The sequence below is a fragment of the Salvelinus namaycush genome, chromosome 42, assembly GCF_016432855.1.
Source record: "Salvelinus namaycush isolate Seneca chromosome 42, SaNama_1.0, whole genome shotgun sequence".
Taxonomy (NCBI): Eukaryota; Metazoa; Chordata; class Actinopteri; order Salmoniformes; family Salmonidae; genus Salvelinus; species Salvelinus namaycush.
The window spans coordinates 19,654,887-19,675,411 of NC_052348.1; the positions used below are offsets into that span (position 1 = coordinate 19,654,887).

Below are 20,525 nucleotides of genomic sequence, written 5' to 3' on the forward strand. Positions count from 1 at the left end.
AGAGAGAGAGCGACAGCAGACGGCGAGAGAGAGAGAGCGACAGCAGACGGCGAGAGAGAGAGAGCGACAGCAGACGGCGAGAGAGAGCGACAGCGAGAGAGAGCGACAGCAGACGGCGAGAGCGACAGCAGACGGCGAGAGCGAGAGAGCGCGACAGCGAGAGAGAGAGAGCGCGACAGCGAGAGAGAGAGAGCGCGACAGCGAGAGAGAGAGAGCGCGACAGCGAGAGAGAGAGAGCGCGACAGCGAGAGAGAGAGAGCGCGACAGCGAGAGAGAGAGAGCGCGACAGCGAGAGAGAGAGAGCGCGACAGCAGACGGCGAGAGAGAGAGAGCGACAGCAGACGGCGAGAGAGAGAGCGCGACAGCAGACGGCGAGAGAGAGAGCGCGACAGCAGACGGCGAGAGAGAGAGCGCGACAGCAGACGGCGAGAGAGAGAGCGACAGCAGACGGCGAGAGAGAGAGAGAGCGACAGCAGACGGCGAGAGAGAGAGAGAGCGACAGCAGACGGCGAGAGAGAGAGAGAGCGACAGCAGACGGCGAGAGAGAGAGAGAGAGCGACAGCAGACGGCGAGAGAGAGAGAGCGACAGCAGACGGCGAGAGAGAGAGAGCGACAGCAGACGGCGAGAGAGAGAGCGAGAGAGAGAGCAACAGCGAGAGAGAGAGAGAGCAACAGCGAGAGAGAGAGAGAGCAACAGCGAGAGAGAGAGCGACAGCGAGAGAGCGACAGCAGACGGCGAGAGAGAGAGAGCGACAGCAGACGGCGAGAGAGAGAGAGCGACAGCAGACGGCGAGAGAGAGAGAGAGAGAGCGACAGCGAGAGAGCGACAGCGAGAGAGAGAGAGCGACAGCGAGAGAGAGAGAGCGACAGCGAGAGAGCGACAGCAGACGGCGAGAGAGAGAGAGAGAGCGACAGCAGACGGCGAGAGCGAGAGCGACAGCGAGAGAGAGCGCGACAGCGAGAGAGAGAGAGCGCGACAGCGAGAGAGAGAGAGCGCGACAGCGAGAGAGAGAGAGCGCGACAGCGAGAGAGAGAGAGCGCGACAGCGAGAGAGAGAGCGCGACAGCGAGAGAGAGAGAGCGCGACAGCGAGAGAGAGAGAGCGCGACAGCGAGAGAGAGAGAGCGCGACAGCGAGAGAGAGAGCGACAGCGAGAGAGAGAGCGACAGCAGACGGCGAGAGAGAGAGAGCGACAGCAGACGGCGAGAGAGAGAGAGCGACAGCAGACGGCGAGAGAGAGAGAGCGACAGCAGACGGCGAGAGAGAGAGAGCGACAGCGAGAGAGAGAGACAGCGAGAGAGAGAGAGCGACAGCGAGAGAGAGAGAGCGACAGCGAGAGAGAGAGAGCGACAGCGAGAGAGAGCGACAGCGAGAGAGAGAAAGCGACAGCGAGAGAGCGACAGCGAGAGAGAGAAAGCGACAGCGAGAGAGCGACAGCGAGAGAGAGAAAGCGACAGCGAGAGAGAGAAAGCGACAGCAGACGGCGAGAGAGAGCGACGGCGAGAGAGAGAGCGACGGCGAGAGAGAGAGCGACGGCGAGAGAGAGAGCGACGGCGAGAGAGAGAGCGACAGCGAGAGAGAGAGCGACAGCGAGAGAGAGAGCGACAGCGAGAGCGACAGCGAGAGAGAGCGACAACGACAGCGAGAGAGAACGACAGCGAGAGAGAGAGAAAGAGCGACAGCAGACGGCGAGAGAGAGAGAGAGCGACAGCGAGAGAGAGAGCGACAGCGAGAGCGACAGCGAGAGCGACAGCAGACGGCGAGAGAGAGAGAGCGACAGCAGACGGCGAGAGAGAGAGAGCGAGCGACAGCAGACGGCGAGAGAGAGAGAGAGCGACAGCAGACGGCGAGAGAGAGAAAGAGAGAGAGCGACATCAGACGGCGAGAGAGAGAGAGAGAGAGAGAGCGACAGCAGACGGCGCGAGAGAGAGCGACAGCAGACGGCGAGAGAGAGAGAGAGAGCGACAGCAGACGGCGAGAGAGAGCGACAGCAGACGGCGCGAGAGAGAGAGAGAGCGACAGCAGACGGCGAGAGAGAGAGCGACAGCAGACGGCGAGAGAGAGAGAGAGAGCGACAGCAGACGGCGAGAGCGACAGCAGACGGCGAGAGAGAGAGAGCGACAGCAGACGGCGAGAGAGAGAGAGCGACAGGAGACGGCGAGAGAGAGAGAGCGACAGCAGACGGCGAGAGAGAGAGAGAGAGAGAGCAACAGCGAGAGAGAGAGAGCGACAGCGAGAGAGAGAGAGAGCGACAGCGAGAGAGAGAGACAGCGACAGCGAGAGAGAGAGACAGCGACAGCGAGAGAGAGAGCGACAGCGAGAGAGAGAGAGCGACAGCGAGAGAGAGAGAGCGACAGCGAGAGAGAGAGAGCGAGAGAGAGAGAGAGAGAGCGAGAGAGAGAGCGACAGCGAGAGAGAGCGACAGCGAGAGAGAGCGACAGCGAGAGAGAGAGCGACAGCGAGAGAGAGCGACAGCAGACGGCGATAAAGAGAGAGAGCGACAGCAGACGGAGAGAGAGAGCGACAGCAGACGGCGAGAGAGCGACAGCAGACGGCGAGAGAGCGACAGCAGACGGCGAGAGAGAGAGAGCGACAGCAGACGGCGAGAGAGAGAGCAGACGGCGAGAGAGAGAGAGCAACAGCGAGAGAGAGAGAGCAACAGCGAGAGAGAGAGAGAGCAACAGCGAGAGAGAGAGAGCGCAACAGCGAGAGAGAGAGAGCGCAACAGCGAGAGAGAGAGAGCGCAACAGCGAGAGAGAGATAGCGCAACAGCGAGAGAGAGAGCGCAACAGCGAGAGAGCGAGAGCGACAGCGAGAGAGAGACAGCGAGAGAGAGAGCGACAGCGAGAGAGAGAGCGACAGCGAGAGAGAGCGACAGCAGACGGCGATAAAGAGAGAGAGCGACAGCAGACGGAGAGAGAGAGAGCGACAGCAGACGGCGAGAGAGAGCGACAGCAGACGGCGAGAGAGAGAGAGAGCAACAGCGAGAGAGAGAGAGAGCAACAGCGAGAGAGAGAGAGCAACAGCGAGAGAGAGAGAGCAACAGCGAGAGAGAGAGAGAGAGAGCAACAGCGAGAGAGAGAGAGAGCAACAGCGAGAGAGAGAGAGAGCAACAGCGAGAGAGAGAGAGAGAGAGCAACAGCGAGAGAGAGAGAGCGCAACAGCGAGAGAGAGAGAGCGCAACAGCGAGAGAGAGAGCGCAACAGCGAGAGCGACAGCGAGAGAGCGACAGCGAGAGAGAGAGCGACAGCGAGAGAGAGCGACAGCGAGAGAGAGAGCGACAGCGAGAGAGAGCGACAGCAGACGGCGATAAAGAGAGAGAGCGACAGCAGACGGAGAGAGAGAGAGCGACAGCAGACGGAGAGAGAGAGAGCGACAGCAGACGGCGAGAGAGAGAGAGCGACAGCAGACGGCGAGAGAGAGAGAGAGGTCCGCTCACCAACCAAGATTTCACAAAATGGGACAAACACCAAATTGAGACTCTGCATGCAGAATTCTGCAAAAATATCCTCCGTGTACAACGTAGAACACCAAATAATGCATGCAGAGCAGAATTAGGCCGATACCCACTAATTATCAAAATCCAGAAAAGAGCCGTTAAATTCTACAACCACCTAAAAGGAAGCGATTCCCAAACCTTCCATAACAAAGCCATCACCTACAGAGAGATGAACCTGGAGAAGAGTCCCCTAAGCAAGCTGGTCCTAGGGCTCTGTTCACAAACACAAACACACCCCACAGAGCCCCAGGACAACAGCACAATTAGACCCAACCAAATCATGAGAAAACAAAAAGATAATTACTTGACACATTGGAAAGAATTAACAAAAAAACAGAGCAAACTAGAATGCTATTTGGCCCTAAACAGAGAGTACACAGTGGCAGAATACCTGACCACTGTGACTGACCCAAACTTAAGGAAAGCTTTGACTATGTACAGACTCAGTGAGCATAGCCTTGCTATTGAGAAAGGCCGCCGTAGGCAGACATGGCTCTCAAGAGAAGACAGGCTATGTGCACACTGCCCACAAAATGAGGTGGAAACTGAGCTGCACTTCCTAACCTCCTGCCCAATGTATGACCATAGAGAGACATATTTCCCTCAGATTACACAGATCCACAAAGAATTTGAAAACAAATCCAATTTTGATAAACTCCCATATCTACTGGGAGAAATTCCACAGTGTGCCATCACAGCAGCAAGATTTGTGACCTGTTGCCACAAGAAAAGGGCAACCAGTGAAGAACAAACACCATTGTAAATACAACCCATATTTATGCTTATTTATTTTAACTTGTGTGCTTTAACCATTTGTACATTGTTACAACACTGTATATATATATAATATAACATTTGTAATGTCTTTATTGTTTTGAAACTTCTGTATGTGTAATGTTTACTGTTAATTTGTATTGTTTATTTCACTTTTGTATAATATCTACCTCACTTGCTTTGGCAATGTTAACACATGTTTCCCATGCCAATAAAGCCCCTTGAATTGAATTGAATTGAATTGAGAGAGTGACAGCAGACGGCGAGAGAGAGCGACAGCGAGAGAGAGCGACAGCGAGAGCGACAGCGAGAGAGAGAGAGCGACAGCGAGAGCAGACGGCGAGAGAGAGAGAGCAGACGGCGAGAGAGAGAGAGCAGACGGCGAGAGAGAGAGAGCAGACGGCGAGAGAGAGAGAGAGAGAGCAGACGGCGAGAGAGAGAGAGAGAGAGCAGACGGCGAGAGAGAGAGAGAGAGAGCAGACGGCGAGAGAGAGAGCGAGAGCAGACGGCGAGAGAGAGAGCGAGAGCAGACGGCGAGAGAGAGAGCGACAGCAGACGGCGAGAGAGAGAGCGACAGCAGACGGCGAGAGAGAGAGAGCGACAGCAGACGGCGAGAGAGAGAGCGACAGCAGACGGCGAGAGAGAGAGCGACAGCAGACGGCGAGAGAGAGAGCGACAGCAGACGGCGAGAGAGAGAGAGAGAGCGACAGCAGACGGCGAGAGAGAGAGAGCGACAGCGAGAGCGACAGCGAGAGAGAGAGCGAGAGAGAGAGCGCGACAGCGAGAGCGACAGCGAGAGCGACAGCAGACGGCGAGAGAGAGAGAGCGACAGTCGAGAGAGAGAGAGAGCGACAGCAGACGGCGAGAGAGAGAGAGAGCGACAGCAGACGGCGAGAGAGAGAGAGAGCGACAGCAGACGGCGAGAGAGAGCGACAGCAGACGGCGAGAGAGAGCGACAGCAGACGGCGAGAGAGAGAGCGACAGCAGACGGCGAGAGAGAGAGCGACAGCAGACGGCGAGAGAGAGAGCGACAGCAGACGGCGAGAGAGAGAGCGACAGCAGACGGCGAGAGAGAGAGCGACAGCAGACGGCGAGAGAGAGCGACAGCAGACGGCGAGAGAGAGCGACAGCAGACGGCGAGAGAGAGCGACAGCAGACGGCGAGAGAGAGCGACAGCAGACGGCGAGAGAGAGCGACAGCAGACGGCGAGAGAGAGCGACAGCAGACGGCGAGAGAGAGCGACAGCAGACGGCGAGAGAGAGCGACAGCAGACGGCGAGAGAGAGCGACAGCAGACGGCGAGAGAGAGCGACAGCAGACGGCGAGAGAGAGCGACAGCAGACGGCGAGAGAGAGCGACAGCAGACGGCGAGAGAGAGCGACAGCAGACGGCGAGAGAGAGCGACAGCAGACGGCGAGAGAGAGCGACAGCAGACGGCGAGAGAGAGCGACAGCAGACGGCGAGAGAGCGACAGCAGACGGCGAGAGAGCGACAGCAGACGGCGAGAGAGAGAGAGAGAGCGACAGCAGACGGCGAGAGAGAGAGAGAGCGACAGCAGACGGCGAGAGAGAGAGAGAGCGACAGCAGACGGCGAGAGAGAGAGAGAGCGACAGCAGACGGCGAGAGAGAGAGAGAGCGACAGCAGACGGCGAGAGAGAGAGAGAGCGACAGCGAGAGAGCGACAGCGAGAGAGCGACAGCAGACGGCGAGAGAGAGAGCGACAGCGAGAGAGCGACGGCGAGAGAGAGCGACAGCAGACGGCGAGAGAGAGAGAGCGACAGCAGACGGCGAGAGAGAGAGAGCGACAGCAGACGGCGAGAGAGAGAGAGCGACAGCAGACGGCGAGAGAGAGAGAGCGACAGCAGACGGCGAGAGAGAGAGAGCGACAGCAGACGGCGAGAGAGAGAGAGCGACAGCAGACGGCGAGAGAGAGAGAGAGCGACAGCAGACGGCGAGAGAGAGAGCGCGACAGCAGACGGCGAGAGAGAGAGCGCGACAGCAGACGGCGAGAGAGAGAGCGCGACAGCAGACGGCGAGAGAGAGAGCGCGACAGCAGACGGCGAGAGCGCGACAGCAGACGGCGAGAGCGCGAGAGACAGCAGACAGAGCAGAGTACTTGCCTACAAAGTGGTAGCTCTCCAGAGATCGTAGGTCGTAGATGTGTTCTCTGGAGCTGGTGACAACTCTCTCTGAACCGTTCCTAATGAGGTGGGACAACAGCAGCAGAGACTGGGGAGAAGAGATGGATAACTGTTGTTATAGCTTCTCATGATGACCCCTCTATATCATGTTTAGAGAGTTGAATATGGCTTATGTCTTGGTTCGAGAAACAAAGTCAGTCTATATGCTCCCAACCTAACCAAGGTCTACCCATTACATTGTTGGAAGCACACAGAGTGTACAAAACATTAGGAACACCTGTTCTTTCCATGACATAGACTGACCAGGTGAATCCAGGTGAAAGCTATGATCCCTTATTGATGTCACTTGTTAAATCCACTTCAAATCAGTGTAGATGAAGGGGAGGAGACAGGTTAAAGAAGGATTTTTAAGCCTGGAGACAATTGAGACATGGATTGTAGGCTGAATGACAAAAGATTTAAGCTCCTTTGAACAGATTATGGTAATAGCTGCCAGACGCACCGGTTTGTGTCAACAACTGCAACTCTGCTGGGTTTTTCACGCTCAACAGTTTCCCGTGTGTATCAACAATGGTCCACCACCCAATGAACATCCAGCCAACTTGACACAACTGTAGGAAGCATTGAAGTCAACATGGACCAGCATCCCTGTGGAACGCTTTCAACACCTTGTAGAGTCCATGTCCCGACAAATTGAGCCTGTTCTGATGGCAAAGGGGTGGTGCAGCTCAATATTAGGAAGGTGTTCCTAATGTTTAGTACACTCCGTGTATATAGTGTGCAACTTTCTTGCTTATGACAGGTTATAGCTTCTCTCTGACCTTGTAGACCCTTCTCCAGTTCTTCTTGTTCTCCCGGAGCATCCTGATCCACAGCATGTTCATCGCCTCTGGAAACTGCTCATACATAAACGTACATCTGAGGAGGCGGGGGGGGATAGACAGAGAGAGACAGGACACAGAGAGCCAGAGAGAGAGGGAGGAAAGAGAGAGAGAGAGAGAGAGGGAGGAGAGTGAGAGAGAGGGAGGGAGGAGAGGGATAGAGAGAGGGAGGAGAGTGAGAGAGAGGGAGGAGAGAGAGAGAGGGAGGGAGGAGAGAGAAGGAGAGAAAGGGGAGGGAGGAGAGAGAAGGAGGGAGGGAGGAGAGAGAGAAGGAGGGAGGGAGGGAGGAGAGAGAGAGGGAGGGAGGAGAGAGAGAGAGGGAGGGAGGAGAGAGAGAGAGAGAGAGGAGAGGGAGGGAGGGGAGAGAGAGAGAGAGAGGACACAAACAGAGAGCCAGAGAGAGAGGGAGAAAGAGAGAGAGAAGGAGAGGGAGAGAGGAGAGAGAAGGAGGGAGAGAGGAGAGAGAAGGAGGGAGGGGAGAGAGAGAGAGAGGGAGGGAGGAGAGAGAGAGAGAGGGAGGGAGGAGAGAGAGGAAGGGAAGAGAGAGAGGGATGGAGGAGAGAGGGAGGGAGGAGAGAGAGAGGGAGGGAGGGAGGGAGGAGAGGGAGCGAGAAAGAGGAGAGAGAGAGACAGAGACAGACAGAGAGAAAGACACAAAGAGAGACACAAAGAAAGACAGAAACAGAGGGAGGAGAGAGAGACAGAGGTGTAGAGTTTAACTACATGGGAATGGGATTTAATTTAACAATTTTTCCTGTAAAGTAGTGTGGGTGTGTGTGAACAGCGCCCCTACCTGGAAATATCTGCCATCTGCTGTCCTGAAGGTCCCCAGGGGTCGTCGTTGGTGGCCTCCCTCACCTTCGTCTCCACCTCCGAGTAGTTCATCACCACATTGGTTCTACAGGGGGAGGTAAAGGTAAGAGATATTTTATGAAGAGAATAAGAGGTCAAACCAGGGACAAAAAAGAAGGTCTGCACTCAAACTGTCTTATCAGTCTTTATTGAAAAGACAAACCGAGGCCCAGACCGAGGCCCAGACCGAGGCCCAGACCGAGGCCCAGACTATTCATGGTCATAGTCAACACACACAGCCTCTATTTACATGAAACTATTCTTTCCTCCTGTATCTCCAGGAACAGAGTGAAATAACCCTCATGACTTCACAATCTGAGGACGTGGTGTGTGTCTGCATACATGTTGAACACACTGACTAAGTTGCTCTGGATAACAGCATTTGCATAAAGGCCAACATATTAAAGTGTACACTATGGAAGTCAGGAAAACCAGACTGGCACTTCAGGGCATTAGAGCAGAGAGAGAGACAGGGATAGTCTGGGTGGAGTGGCAATAACAGCTGGTGCACCATGTCTAATATTAAAGAAGTATCGAGGTATTGCTCACCTGAGGTAGAGTACCTTATGATAAGCTGTAAATCACACTATCTACCAAGAGAGTTCTCATCTATATTATTCATAGCCGTCTATTTACCACCACAAACAGATGCTGGCACTAAGACCACACTCAACGAGCTGTATAAGGCCATAAGCAAACATGAAAATGCTCATCCAGAAGCGGCGCTCCTCGTGGACGGGGACTTTAAAGCAGGCAAACTTAAATCCGTTTTACCTCATTTCTACCAGCATGTCACATGTGCAACCAGAAGAAAACAAAACTCTGACCACCTTTACTCCACACACAGAGACGCGTACAAAGCTCTCCCTCACCCTCCATTTGGCAAATTTGATCATAATTCTATCCTCCTGATTCCTGCTTACAAGCAAAAACTAAAGCAAGAGCACCAGCGACTCGCTCAATAACAAAGTGTTCAGATGACGCGGATGCTATGCTACAGGACTGTTTTGCTAGCACAGACTGGAATATGTTCTGGGATTCATCCAATGGCATTGAGGAGTATACCACCTCAGTCATTGGCTTCATCAAGTGCATCGATGACGTACATATCCCAACCAGAAGCCATTAATTACAGGCAACATCCTCATCGAGCTAAAGGCTAGAGCTGCCGCTTTCAAGGAGTGGGACACTAATCCGGACGCTTATAAGAAATCCAGCTATGCCCTCAGACGAACCATCAAATAAGAAAAGCGTCAATACAGGATTAAAATTGAATCCTACTACACCGGCTCTGACTCTCGTCGGATGTGGCAGGGCTTGAAAACTATTACCTACTACAAAGGGAAACCCAGCCACAAGCTGCCCAGTGACGTGGGCCTACCAGACGAGCTAAATGCCTTTTATGCTCGCTTCGAGGCAAGCAACACTGAAGCGTGAATGAGAGCACCAGCTGTTCTGGACTACTGTGTGACAACGCTCTCGGTAGCCGATGTGACCAAGACCTTTAAACAGGTCAACATTCACAAAGCCGCTGGGCCAGACGGATTACCAGGACGTGTACTCAAAGCATGCGCAGACCAACTGGCAAGTGTCTTCACTGACATTTTCAACCTCTCCCTGACCGAGTCTGTAATACCTACATGTTTCAAGCAGACCACCATAGTATCTGTTCCCAAGGAAGCGAAGATAACCTGCCTAAATTATTACTGCCCCGTAGCACTCACGTCGGTAGCCATGAAGTGCTTTGAAAGGCTGATCATGGCTCACATCAACAGCATCCTCCCAGATACCCAAGGCCCACTCCAATTCGCATACCGCCCAAACAGATCCACAGATGACGAAATCTCAATTACACTCCACACCGCCCTTTCCCACCTGGACAAAAGGAACACCTATGTGAGAATGCTGTTCATTAACTACAGCTCAGCATTCAACACCATAGTGCCCTCAAAGCTCACTAAGCTAAGGACCCTGGGACTAAACACCTCCCTCTGCAACTGGATCCTGGACTTCCTGACGGGCCGTCCCCAGGTGGTAAGGGTAGGCAATAACACGTCTGCCACACTGATCCTCAACACGGGGGCCCTTCAGGGGTGTGTACTTAGTCCCCTCCTGTACTCCTTGTTCACTCACGACTGCATGGCCAAACACGACTCCAATACCATCATTAAGTTTGCTGACGACACAATAGAGGTAGGCCTGATCACCGACAATGATAAGACAGACTATAGGGAGGTCAGAGACCTGCCACTCTGATGCCAGGACAACAACCTCTCCCTCAATGTGAGCAAGACAAAGGAGCTGATCGTGAACTACAGGAGAAGGCGGGCCGAACAGGCCCCATTAACATCGACGGGGCTGCAGTGGAGCAGGTTGAGAGCTTCTTGTTGTCCACATCACCAACGAACTATCATGTTCCAAACACACGGAGACAGTCGTGAAGAGGGCACGACAAAGCCTATTCCCCCTCAGGAGACTGAAAAGATTTGGCATGGGTCCTCAGATCCTCAAAAAGTTCTACAGCTGCACCATTGAGTGCATCCTGACCGGTTGCATCACTGCCTGGTATGGCAACTGCTCGGCATCTGACCGTAAGGCGCTACATAGGTTAGTCCCTACGGCCCAGTACATCACTGGGGCCAAGCTTCCTGCCATCCAGGACCTATATACTAGATGGTTTCAAAGGAAAGCCCAAAGAATTGTCAAAGACTCCAGCCACCCAAGTCATAGACTGTTCTCTCTGCTACCGCACGTCAAGCGGTACCGGAGCACCATGTCTAGGACCAAAAGGCTCCTTAACAGCCCTAAGACTGCTGAACAATTAATCAAAGGGCCACCGGACTATAACATTGACCCCCCCATTTGTTTTGTACACTGCTGCTACTCGCTGTTTATTATCTATTCATAGTCACTTCACCCCCACCTACATGTACAAATTACCTTGACTAACCTGTACCCCCGCACATTGACGCGGTACCGGTACCCCCTGCATATAGCCTCGTTATTTTATTGTGTTATTTTGTATTATGTTTTACTTTAGTTAATTAGCTAAATATTTCCGTAACTCTTTCTTGAACTGGACTGTTGGTTAAGGGCTTGTAAGTAAGCATTTCACGATAAGGTCTACACTTGTTGTATTCGGCGCATGTGACAAATAAAGTTTGATTTGAGTTAGAGTGTGATAGAAGCTATGCTGTTTCATGGTAAATGAAGGGTGGGGTGCCCCCAAGCAACCTAGTATCAATGTCTGAGTTACAGAACTACACATGGCCCAGAGCTACACATGGCCCAGTGAGACTAAATAGAGTCTGTAATTGACTTGCTTTAAGAGTAGTTTCATACAGTTTCAAAGATGTAAACAAACAGACAAGCTGCAAAGTAAGAAAAACAACAGCAGGCATAATCACAGTTATTAAGGTCAAGGCTAGGAGCTAGCATAAAATGTGGAAGCTAAACAGGGAAATGTGTCTGCTTATTCCCAGACCTTGGTAACAAAACAGGGCTATTTAGCTAGTCAAACTTTATTTATAGTTCAAATATAGCTTACAGAAACAAATATTGTGCAACAAACTTAAGATCAATCAGGTTTGGTGATCTGAAAAAACAAAGCATGCGCACTAGGAATCTAGCCTAGCTGAAAGAAAACCACAAATATAGGAATAGATTGAGCACTGATATTCAACACATAGGCTGAGCATAAGCTAGTTACCCAGACCAAGGATGATCTATCTACTGTCTTCAACTCTGTTCAGACATAACCCCATGCAGTAGTACTCAGCTCTCTGCTCAGATATAACCCCATGCAGTAGTACTCAGCTCTCTGCTCAGACATAACCCCATGCAGTAGTACTCAGCTCTCTGTTCAGATAACCCCATGCAGTAGTACTCAGCTCTCTGTTCAGATATAACCCCATGCAGTAGGACTCAGCTCTCTGTTCAGATATAACCCCATGCAGTAGGACTCAGCTCTCTGCTCAGCTATAACCCCATGCAGTAGGACTCAGAAGGCAGTGAGGTCCGTCAGTTTTTCAATCCCTTATGGCTAAAGTTTGGATTTAGAGGATAAACTGATCTTAAATCTGTGCCTACAACTTCTACCCAGAGCATAGATTTAGCAGTGCAGTGGAATTGAAGACATAAAGCAGGCCAATGTTTTGGGCCATGAGGCCCCTCTTACTGGGCCCTGTCAGACAGACAGCTGAGAGGAGATGAGAGAGGACCCTCTCTGTGCTTCTGAAGTCAAGGCCTGTAGTGTAAAGTACTGTAGTAGACAGAGAGTGACTGTTGTAATGTCAAAGTTATAAAATATCCTCTTAATAACTGGTAAAGAGCTAGTTGGTGCAAAGAGCAATTCAAATAGCTGCGATACGTAACTTCTGGAGCGACCCGACCAAATTCACATAGAAATGTATGTTATAGATGTGAGAGTCTAAGAAGCGGTAGATCTGTTCTATGTGCGCTATTTCTATGCTTCCCGTCTTCAAGTTTTGTTTTTGCGTATTTTACTTTTGGTTTTGTACACCAGCTTCAAAAACAGCTGGATGTACAATATTTTTGGTTATGGAAAATATATTTCACAGTGGTTTAAATGGTACAATGATTCTCTACACTTGCTTGTTTTGTCACAAACAAAAATTAGGCTGACAATTAGAATTATAGCAACCAGGAAATGGCGCTTTGAAACGTAGTGAAAAACCTTATAACGTGATATAGCCTTACATTTAGACCAGTTATCTTGTCTCTTCTCAGTAGACTTCCTCTGTCCCACATATCAACCTGATCAAAAGGAAGCCTCTGATCGTGTGTGTGTATATATCTGTGTTTATATCTCTGTGTGTAATCTGTGACACACAATATGGCAAAGGCTTCAGTTTCATCTGCAATACACACACTAATTTCCTTCATCCTGTGACTAGTCCAAATAAAGTCTTTAGACCTATTTATTTAGTATTGTAACAATTTTTCCATGTGACTGCCGGGAAGACTTCGACACAAGATTGCCAGTCCCTTGATTCAAGTCTAGGTCTGTAGATATCCTTCACAGTGAGCCAGCATTCAGTCGCCTTTGTGGAACATGGCTGTACTCTGATGGGTGTTTCCCCACTCACAACATCTCAACTCAAGGCCCTCGTTTCCCAGAGCCTCCGTAGTATTTAGATCATCGTTTGAACCTTCAGTAGGTGTTGTTTCCCAGAGCCTCCGTTAGTAACGTGGCTCTTAAAATCCAGACCACTCGTAGAGCAGCCAAAGTGCACCGTTAGGTATTTTATTCACAGAAGATCTCCGCTATAAACATAGTCTTCAGAAAGTATTCACACCCCTTGACTTATTCCACGTTGTTGTTACACAGCCCGAATTCAACAGCAAAAATATCACTCATCTACACACAATACCCCATAATGACAGTGAAAATATCTTTAGAAATGTTTCGCAAATGTAATGAAAATTAAATACAGAAATATTGAAGAAATGTCAAATATTGTACAATCCAGGTGTACAAAGCTCTTAGAGATTTACCCAGAATTCAAACCACTGAGTCAATACTTGTTAGAATGCCCTTTGGCAGCAATTACAGCTGAGCGTCTCTGGGTAAGTCTCTAAGAGCTTTGCACACCTAATTGTACAATATTTGCCCATTATTCTTTTAATTCTTAAAATTCTGTCAAATTGGATGTTGCTCATTGCTAGAAATCAATTTTCAAGTCTTTACATAGATTTTCAAGCAGATTTATACTGAACAAAAATATAAATGCAACATGTAAGGTGTTGGTCCTATGTTTTATGAGCTGAAATGAAAGATCCCAGAAATGTTCCATATGCACAGAAAGCTTATTTCTCAAAAAATGTGCACAAATGTGTTTACATCCTGTTAGTGAGCATTTCTCCTTTGTCAAGATAATCCAGCCACCTGACAGATGTGGCATATCAAGAAGCTTATCATTACAAAGGTGCAACTTGTGCTGGGGACAATAAAAGGCCACAAATGTTTTGTCACAACATAATGCCACAGATATCTCAAGTTTTGAGGGAGCGTGCAATTGGCATGCTGACTGCAGAAATGTCCACCAGAGCTGTTGGCAGAGAATTGAATGTACATTTCTCTACTATACACCGCCTCGCCTCCAATGTTGTTTTAGATCATTTGGCAGTACGTCCAACCGACCTCACAACCGCAGAACACGTGTAACCACACCAACCCAGGACCTCCAGAACCGGCTTCTTCACCTGCGGGTTCGTCTGAGACCAGCCACCTAGACAGCTGATGAAACTGAGGAGTAGTTCAGTCTGTAATAAAGCCCTTCTGTGGAGAAAAACTAATTCTGACTGGCTGGGCCTGGCTCCCCAGTGGGTGGCCCTATGCCTTCACAGGTCCACCCATGGCTGCACCTCTGCCCAATCATGTGAAGTCCATAGATTTGGGCCTAATTAATTGATTTCAATTGACTGATTTCCTTCTATGAACTGGAACTCACTAAAATCGTTGAAATTGTTGCGATTAGATTTTTGTTCAGTATAAGTCCAAATTGTAACTAGGCCACTGAGGAACATACATCGTCTTCCTGGTAAGCAACTCCCGAGTGGCGCAGTGGTCTAAGGCACTACATCTCAGTGCAAGAGGCGTCACTACAGTCCCTGGTTCAATTCCAGGCTGTATCACATCCGGCCGTGATTGGGAGTCCCATAGGGTGGCGTACAATTGGCCCAGCGTTGTCCGGGTTTGGCCAGGGTAGGCGTCATTGTAAATAAGAATTTGCTCTTAACTGATCTGCCTAGTTAAAAAAAAGGTTAAATTAAAAAATTTAAACTCCAGTGTATATTTGGCCTTGTGTTTTAGGTTATTGTCCTGCTGAAAGGTGTATTCATCTCCCGGCGTCTGGTGGAAAGCAGACTGAACCAGGTATTCCTCTATGATTTTGCCTGTGCTTAGCTCCATTACGTTTATTTTTTATCCTGAAAAACTCCCAAGTCCTTAACTATTACAAGCATACCCATAACATGATGCAGCCACCCCTATGCTAGACAATATGGAGAGTGGTATTGAATTTGCCCCAAACATAACACTTTGTATTCAGGACAAAAAGATAATTGCTTTGCCACATTTTTTTGCAGTATTACTTTAGTGCCTTGTTGCAAACAGGATGCATGTTCTGGAATATTCTTCCTTCTTTTCACTCTGTCAATTAGGTTAGTATTGTGGAGTAACTACAATGTTGTTGATCCATCCTCAGTGTTCTCCTATCATAGCCATCAAACTCTAACTGTTTTAAAGCCACCATTAGCCTCATGGTGAAATCCCTGAGCAGTTTCCTTCCTCTATCACAACTAAATTAGCAACGACGCCTGTATTTTTTTTAGTTACTGGGTGTATTGATAGACCATCCAAAGTGTAATTAATAACTTCATCATGCTCAAAGGGATATTGAATATCTGCTTTTTTTGTGTCCCCCTCCATCTTCCAATAGGTGACCTTCTTTGGAGGCATTGGAAAACCTCACTGGTCTTTGTGGTTGAACCGGTGTTTGAAATTCACTGCTTGACTGAGGGACCTTACAGATAATTGTATGTGTGGGGTACAGAGATGATGTAGTCATTCAAAAACCATGTTAAACTCCATTATTGCACACAGAGATGTCCATGCAACTTATTGTGTGACTTGTTAAGTACATTTCTACCCCTGAACTTATTGAGGCTTGCTATAACAAAAGGGGTTGAATACTTTTTGACTCAAGACATTTCAGCTTTTTATGTTCAATTAATTTGTGAACATAAAAAAATAGTTCCACTTTGACATTATGGGCAGGGTATTTTGTGTAGGCCAGTGACACAACTTCTAAATTGTATCTATTTTAAAATCAGGCTGTGAGGGAAAAAAAGGTACACAAAGTCAAGAGGTGGGACTACTTTCTGAAGGCATGGTAGAATCAAGATCAGAAGGAAGTTGACTGGAAATACAAAGTTGCTAAAGTATTTGCAATGTTTACAAACAAGAGAAGGATAAAAATGATGATTCAAATGAAAACAGATGACTGCAATAAAATATACATAGGCTACATGGACCTAAATAACTCAAAAATGACAGGCTACGGTCTGTCATTTTTGACTTAATGCGTTTCATGATGTGTGACAACATGTGCGCAATGATGTACCCAATCTGTGATTTAGTGCATTAGTATTGGTTAAGCATAACAAGTCACCTCAACAGTGTTTTTGCAGCCATAGGTGGTAATATCCCTCGAGGAGCTGATCCGTCATTATTGAGGAATAATATATGTGCTTGTTTGGGAAACACTTAAAAAGTTGTCTCATTAAACATTATTCTCTCCCTCTACTTTTTTGCAGGAATGTATTCTTGGACAGGAACTGTGCGCTTCTGCTGTTGCCAAAGCTCACCAAACCAGCTGTTAAAGCTTTTATGTGGAGATTACGTTCTCCCACTACTTCCCAGAGCTCTATGGTAGGCCTGTGTGTGCTGTACTGTCTATCTCAGGTCATTACTCAGCAGTGAGGGACAGTAAACTATACGAGGAGGACAAAAGAAAACAATAAGCCGGCTAAACCAGGTGTGGCTCTTGCTCAGAGGTGGAACCATTCAGCCATTCGTTCAAGCCTTTAGTTTCAATCTCTGCTGACAGCGACTGTACAAGGTCTGGGATAATCTTGTTTATTCCCATGAATGCCATGCAATGCAACTGTGCTATGCAACCCACTCTTAGTTTCTGTCCCAAATGGCATCCTATTCCCTATGGGCCCTGGTCAAAAGCAGTGCACTATTTAGGGAAAAGGGTGCCATTTGGGACACATTCGCAGAGAACTTTATTTTTAATCCAACTCTGGCGAGTTACTCTAATAATGTAGCGACAGCAATGTCTTCACAATGCAACTGTATTAAGTGTGACATTGCCTATTGATTGTCCAATCAATCTATAGTTGCATTCAGCAAGTAATTGTTTATTACAGAGTTACACATTACAGTGCTCTCTTGTACTGTATCAACAGACACTGTGACTGATAGTGATCTAGGCTCCACCTTTCTGCTTCTGCATGAAAAGCTCCTCCATTTTGCAAATGCAAGAGGCCCATAACAAACATACACTCCAGTCAAATGTATTGTAATTGTTTTTATAATTTAGCCTATAGCTAGCATACTAAGAAGTATACAGGTAGCTAGGCAGAAGTTTGAGTGAGATATCCAGGTGTTCTAGGCTTACATGGATCATCCTATACTTTGTAAAAAAAAAAATATATAAATACAGTAATTTATTATAGTTATGTCAACTGAGATGTGGCCGTTTTGATAGACCTGAGACATGAGAAAAGCAAAAAGTTCTGGTTGGTATGCTTGTTACTTTCACACCCGGAAGTTGGCTTGTCAGAATACATCCAATTTGCATTCAAGGCCTTTGCCACAACTAATAGTACCTATGTTACAGAAAGATTTCCCCTTACGTAAGTGCATACGTTTGGTTTTGAGCTGGCCAATTACCTAGCTCAGTAAATTTGCTTGCTAGCTAAGCAAACAACAAACTGACTGAAACTGCGCAAAAAACTATTTCAATCTAACGTCGTTACGCTAGATAATTAGCTAGCTGGATAACAGCCATCTCAGCTTTCTAAAAACAGATAACGCGGCTAGAAAGTTACGTTATCAATCGCTCGTCGGATAGTTCCAGATGAGATTAAAATGGTTAAAATGTCGAATGGCGAAAAAGTAGATTTTGTCCCGTGTTTTGACTGCCACAACTTGCTACTGAAGCTAACTAGCTTCCTGCTGCTACGTGACGTCAAAGTGTTGGGTACGTGTCTCTCTCAAACAGGTAAACTCGAGTGTTGAACTCGGATAGAGTGAAAATACTTACGCTTTATCAACCAATTCCCGGACTTTCCACATATTCATCATCTTGGCTCTCTACAACGCGGCTTTCCGCCTCAGTAACCCGTATTCCAGGCTCTCAAAACCCGATAGAGCGGAGCACTGTCACCGAAACCAAACCTTGAACCAAAGACAGTTTACAGTCTGAACTGGAACACTCTTCACCTCTGAGGGGGCGCACGCATTGGACAGGACAGGTTACTACGGATACGTCCTTGTAACGTCACGAGAAAGAAAACATGCGTAGACCAACATAGGATATGTAAAAAAAAAAGTGTCACTTTTGGAATGTGTTTTATGAAATGAATTAGTCATGCATTCAAAAGGCTAAGTGGTGCTAAATCAGATAATTACATTACCAACCAAGAGGGATTTGTTTTAAGACATCGATTCCTATATAGAATCTATATTATAGAAAATGTTTTCTCTTGACTTCTTTGTTCATTGAATTTGACTTCAGAATAAAATACAACCCTAACCCAGAATAAAAGACAACCCTAACCCTAGCTTCTTGTCACACAAGCATTTCGCTACACCCACAATAACATCTGCTAAATATGTGTATACGACTAAAAATATTTTATTTTGTTTCGTACCCTACCCCTAGCTCCGTTCCACATCCCGGTTAAACCCTAACCCTGGCCTCAAACACAACCATAACCATAACCCTAGCTTCATGACCACATTCCGGTTATACCCTAACCCTGGCCTCAAACACAACCCTAACTCTAGCTTCTTGTCCACATCCCAGATCAACTCTAACTCTAGCTTCATGACCACATCCCAGATCAACCCTAACCCTAGCTTCATGTCAACATCCCAGATCAACCCTAACCCTAGCTTCATGACCACATCCCAGATCAACCCTAACCCTAGCTTCATGACCACATCCCAGATCAACTCTAACCCTAGCTTCATGTCAACATCCCAGATCAACCCTAACCCTAGCTCACACACACCTCAGTTCAACTCGAACCCTAGCCTTGACCGTGTGATTGAGTGTGCACATGTGTGTGTGATGGAGCACTGCTCTGTCAAGTTTGTCTGAGTTAAAATGCAACAGTAGGCATCTCAGTGTTTCATGAAATCCTCCCACTGGGAAAGCAGAACCATCTCTTAACCCCACATCCCTCCTCTCTCTCTCTGTGTGTTCTCTGTTCTCTGTTCAATTCAATTTCAATTTAAAGGGCATTATTGGCATGTGAAACGTGTTTACATTGCCAAAGCAAGTGAAATAGACAATAAACAATTGTGAAATAAACAATAAAAAATTAACAGTAAACATTACACTAACAAAAGTTCCAGAAGAAAAATACATTTCAAATGTCATATTATGTCTATATACAGTGTTGTAATGATGTGCAAATAATTAAAGTACAAAAGGGAAAATGTATAAACATAAATATAGGTTATATTTACAATGGTGTTTATTCTTCACTGGTTGCCCTTATCTTGTGGCAACAGGTCACAAATCTTGCTGCTGTGATGGCACACTGTGGAATTTCACCCAAAAGTAATGGGAGTTTTTCAAAATGTGATTTATTTTGTAATTCTTTGTGGGTCTGTGTAATCTCAGGGAAATATGTGTCTCTAATATGGTCATACATTTGGCAGGAGGTTAGGAAGTGCAGCCCAGTTTCCACCTCATTTTGTGGGCAGTGTGCATATATCCTGTTTTCTCTTGAGAGCCAGGTCTTCCTTCGGCAGCCTTTCTCAATAGCAAGGCTATGCTCACTGAGTCTGTACATAGTCAAAGCTTTCCTTAAGTTTGGGTCAGTCCCAGTGGTCAGGTATTCTGCCACTGTGTACTCTCTGTTTAGGGCCAAATAGCATTCTAGTTTGCTCTGTTTTTTTGTTACTTATTTCCAATGTGTCAAGTAATTATCTTTTTGTTTTCTCATGATTTGGATGTGTCTACTTGTGTTGTTGTCCTGGGGTTCTGTGGGGTCTGTTTGTGTTTGTGAACAGAGCCCCAGGACCAACTTTCTCCAGGTTAATTTCTCTATAGGTAATGGCTTTGTTAAGGAAGGTTTGGGAATCGCTTATTTTTGGGTGGTTGTAGAATTTAATGGCTCTTTACTGGATTTTGATAATGAGCGGGTATCATCCTAATTATGCTCTGCATGCATTATTTGGTGTTTTACGTTGTACACAGAGGACATTTTTGCTGAATTCTGCATGCAGACTCTCAATTTGGTGTTTGTCCCATTTTGTGAATTCTTGGTTGGTGAGCGGACCCCAGACCTCACAACCATAAAGGGCAATGGGTTCTATAACTGATTCAAGTATTTTTTAGCCAGATCCTAATTGGTATGTCACATTTTATGTTCCTTTTGAGGATATAGAAGGCCCTTCTTGCCTTGTCTCTCAGATCTTCACTGCTCTGTGGAAGTTACCTGTGGCGCTGATGTTTAGACCGAGGTATGTATAGTTTTTTGTGTGCTCTAGGGCAACAGTGTCTAGATGGAATTTGTATTTGTGGTCCTGGTAACTGGACCTTTTTTGGAAC

The 20,525-nt window shown here is 47.9% G+C and overlaps 1 protein-coding gene across 1 annotated transcript in view; it reads right to left on the minus strand.

The window, feature by feature from the left end:
• The window catches only part of LOC120034682 (clathrin interactor 1-like), a 37,285-nt gene extending 19,089 nt beyond the window's left edge, over positions 1-18,196 (minus strand). Inside the window, exons 1-4 of the mRNA XM_038981286.1 lie at positions 18,003-18,196; positions 8,087-8,191; positions 7,234-7,330; positions 6,392-6,500 (exon numbers count right to left, since the gene is read on the minus strand). Coding sequence (XP_038837214.1) covers positions 6,392-6,500; positions 7,234-7,330; positions 8,087-8,191; positions 18,003-18,043 — 352 coding nt within the window. The 5' untranslated portion in view covers positions 18,044-18,196. The remainder of the gene's footprint in view (positions 1-6,391; positions 6,501-7,233; positions 7,331-8,086; positions 8,192-18,002) is intronic.
• Between the last annotated feature and the right edge of the window lie 2,329 nt (positions 18,197-20,525).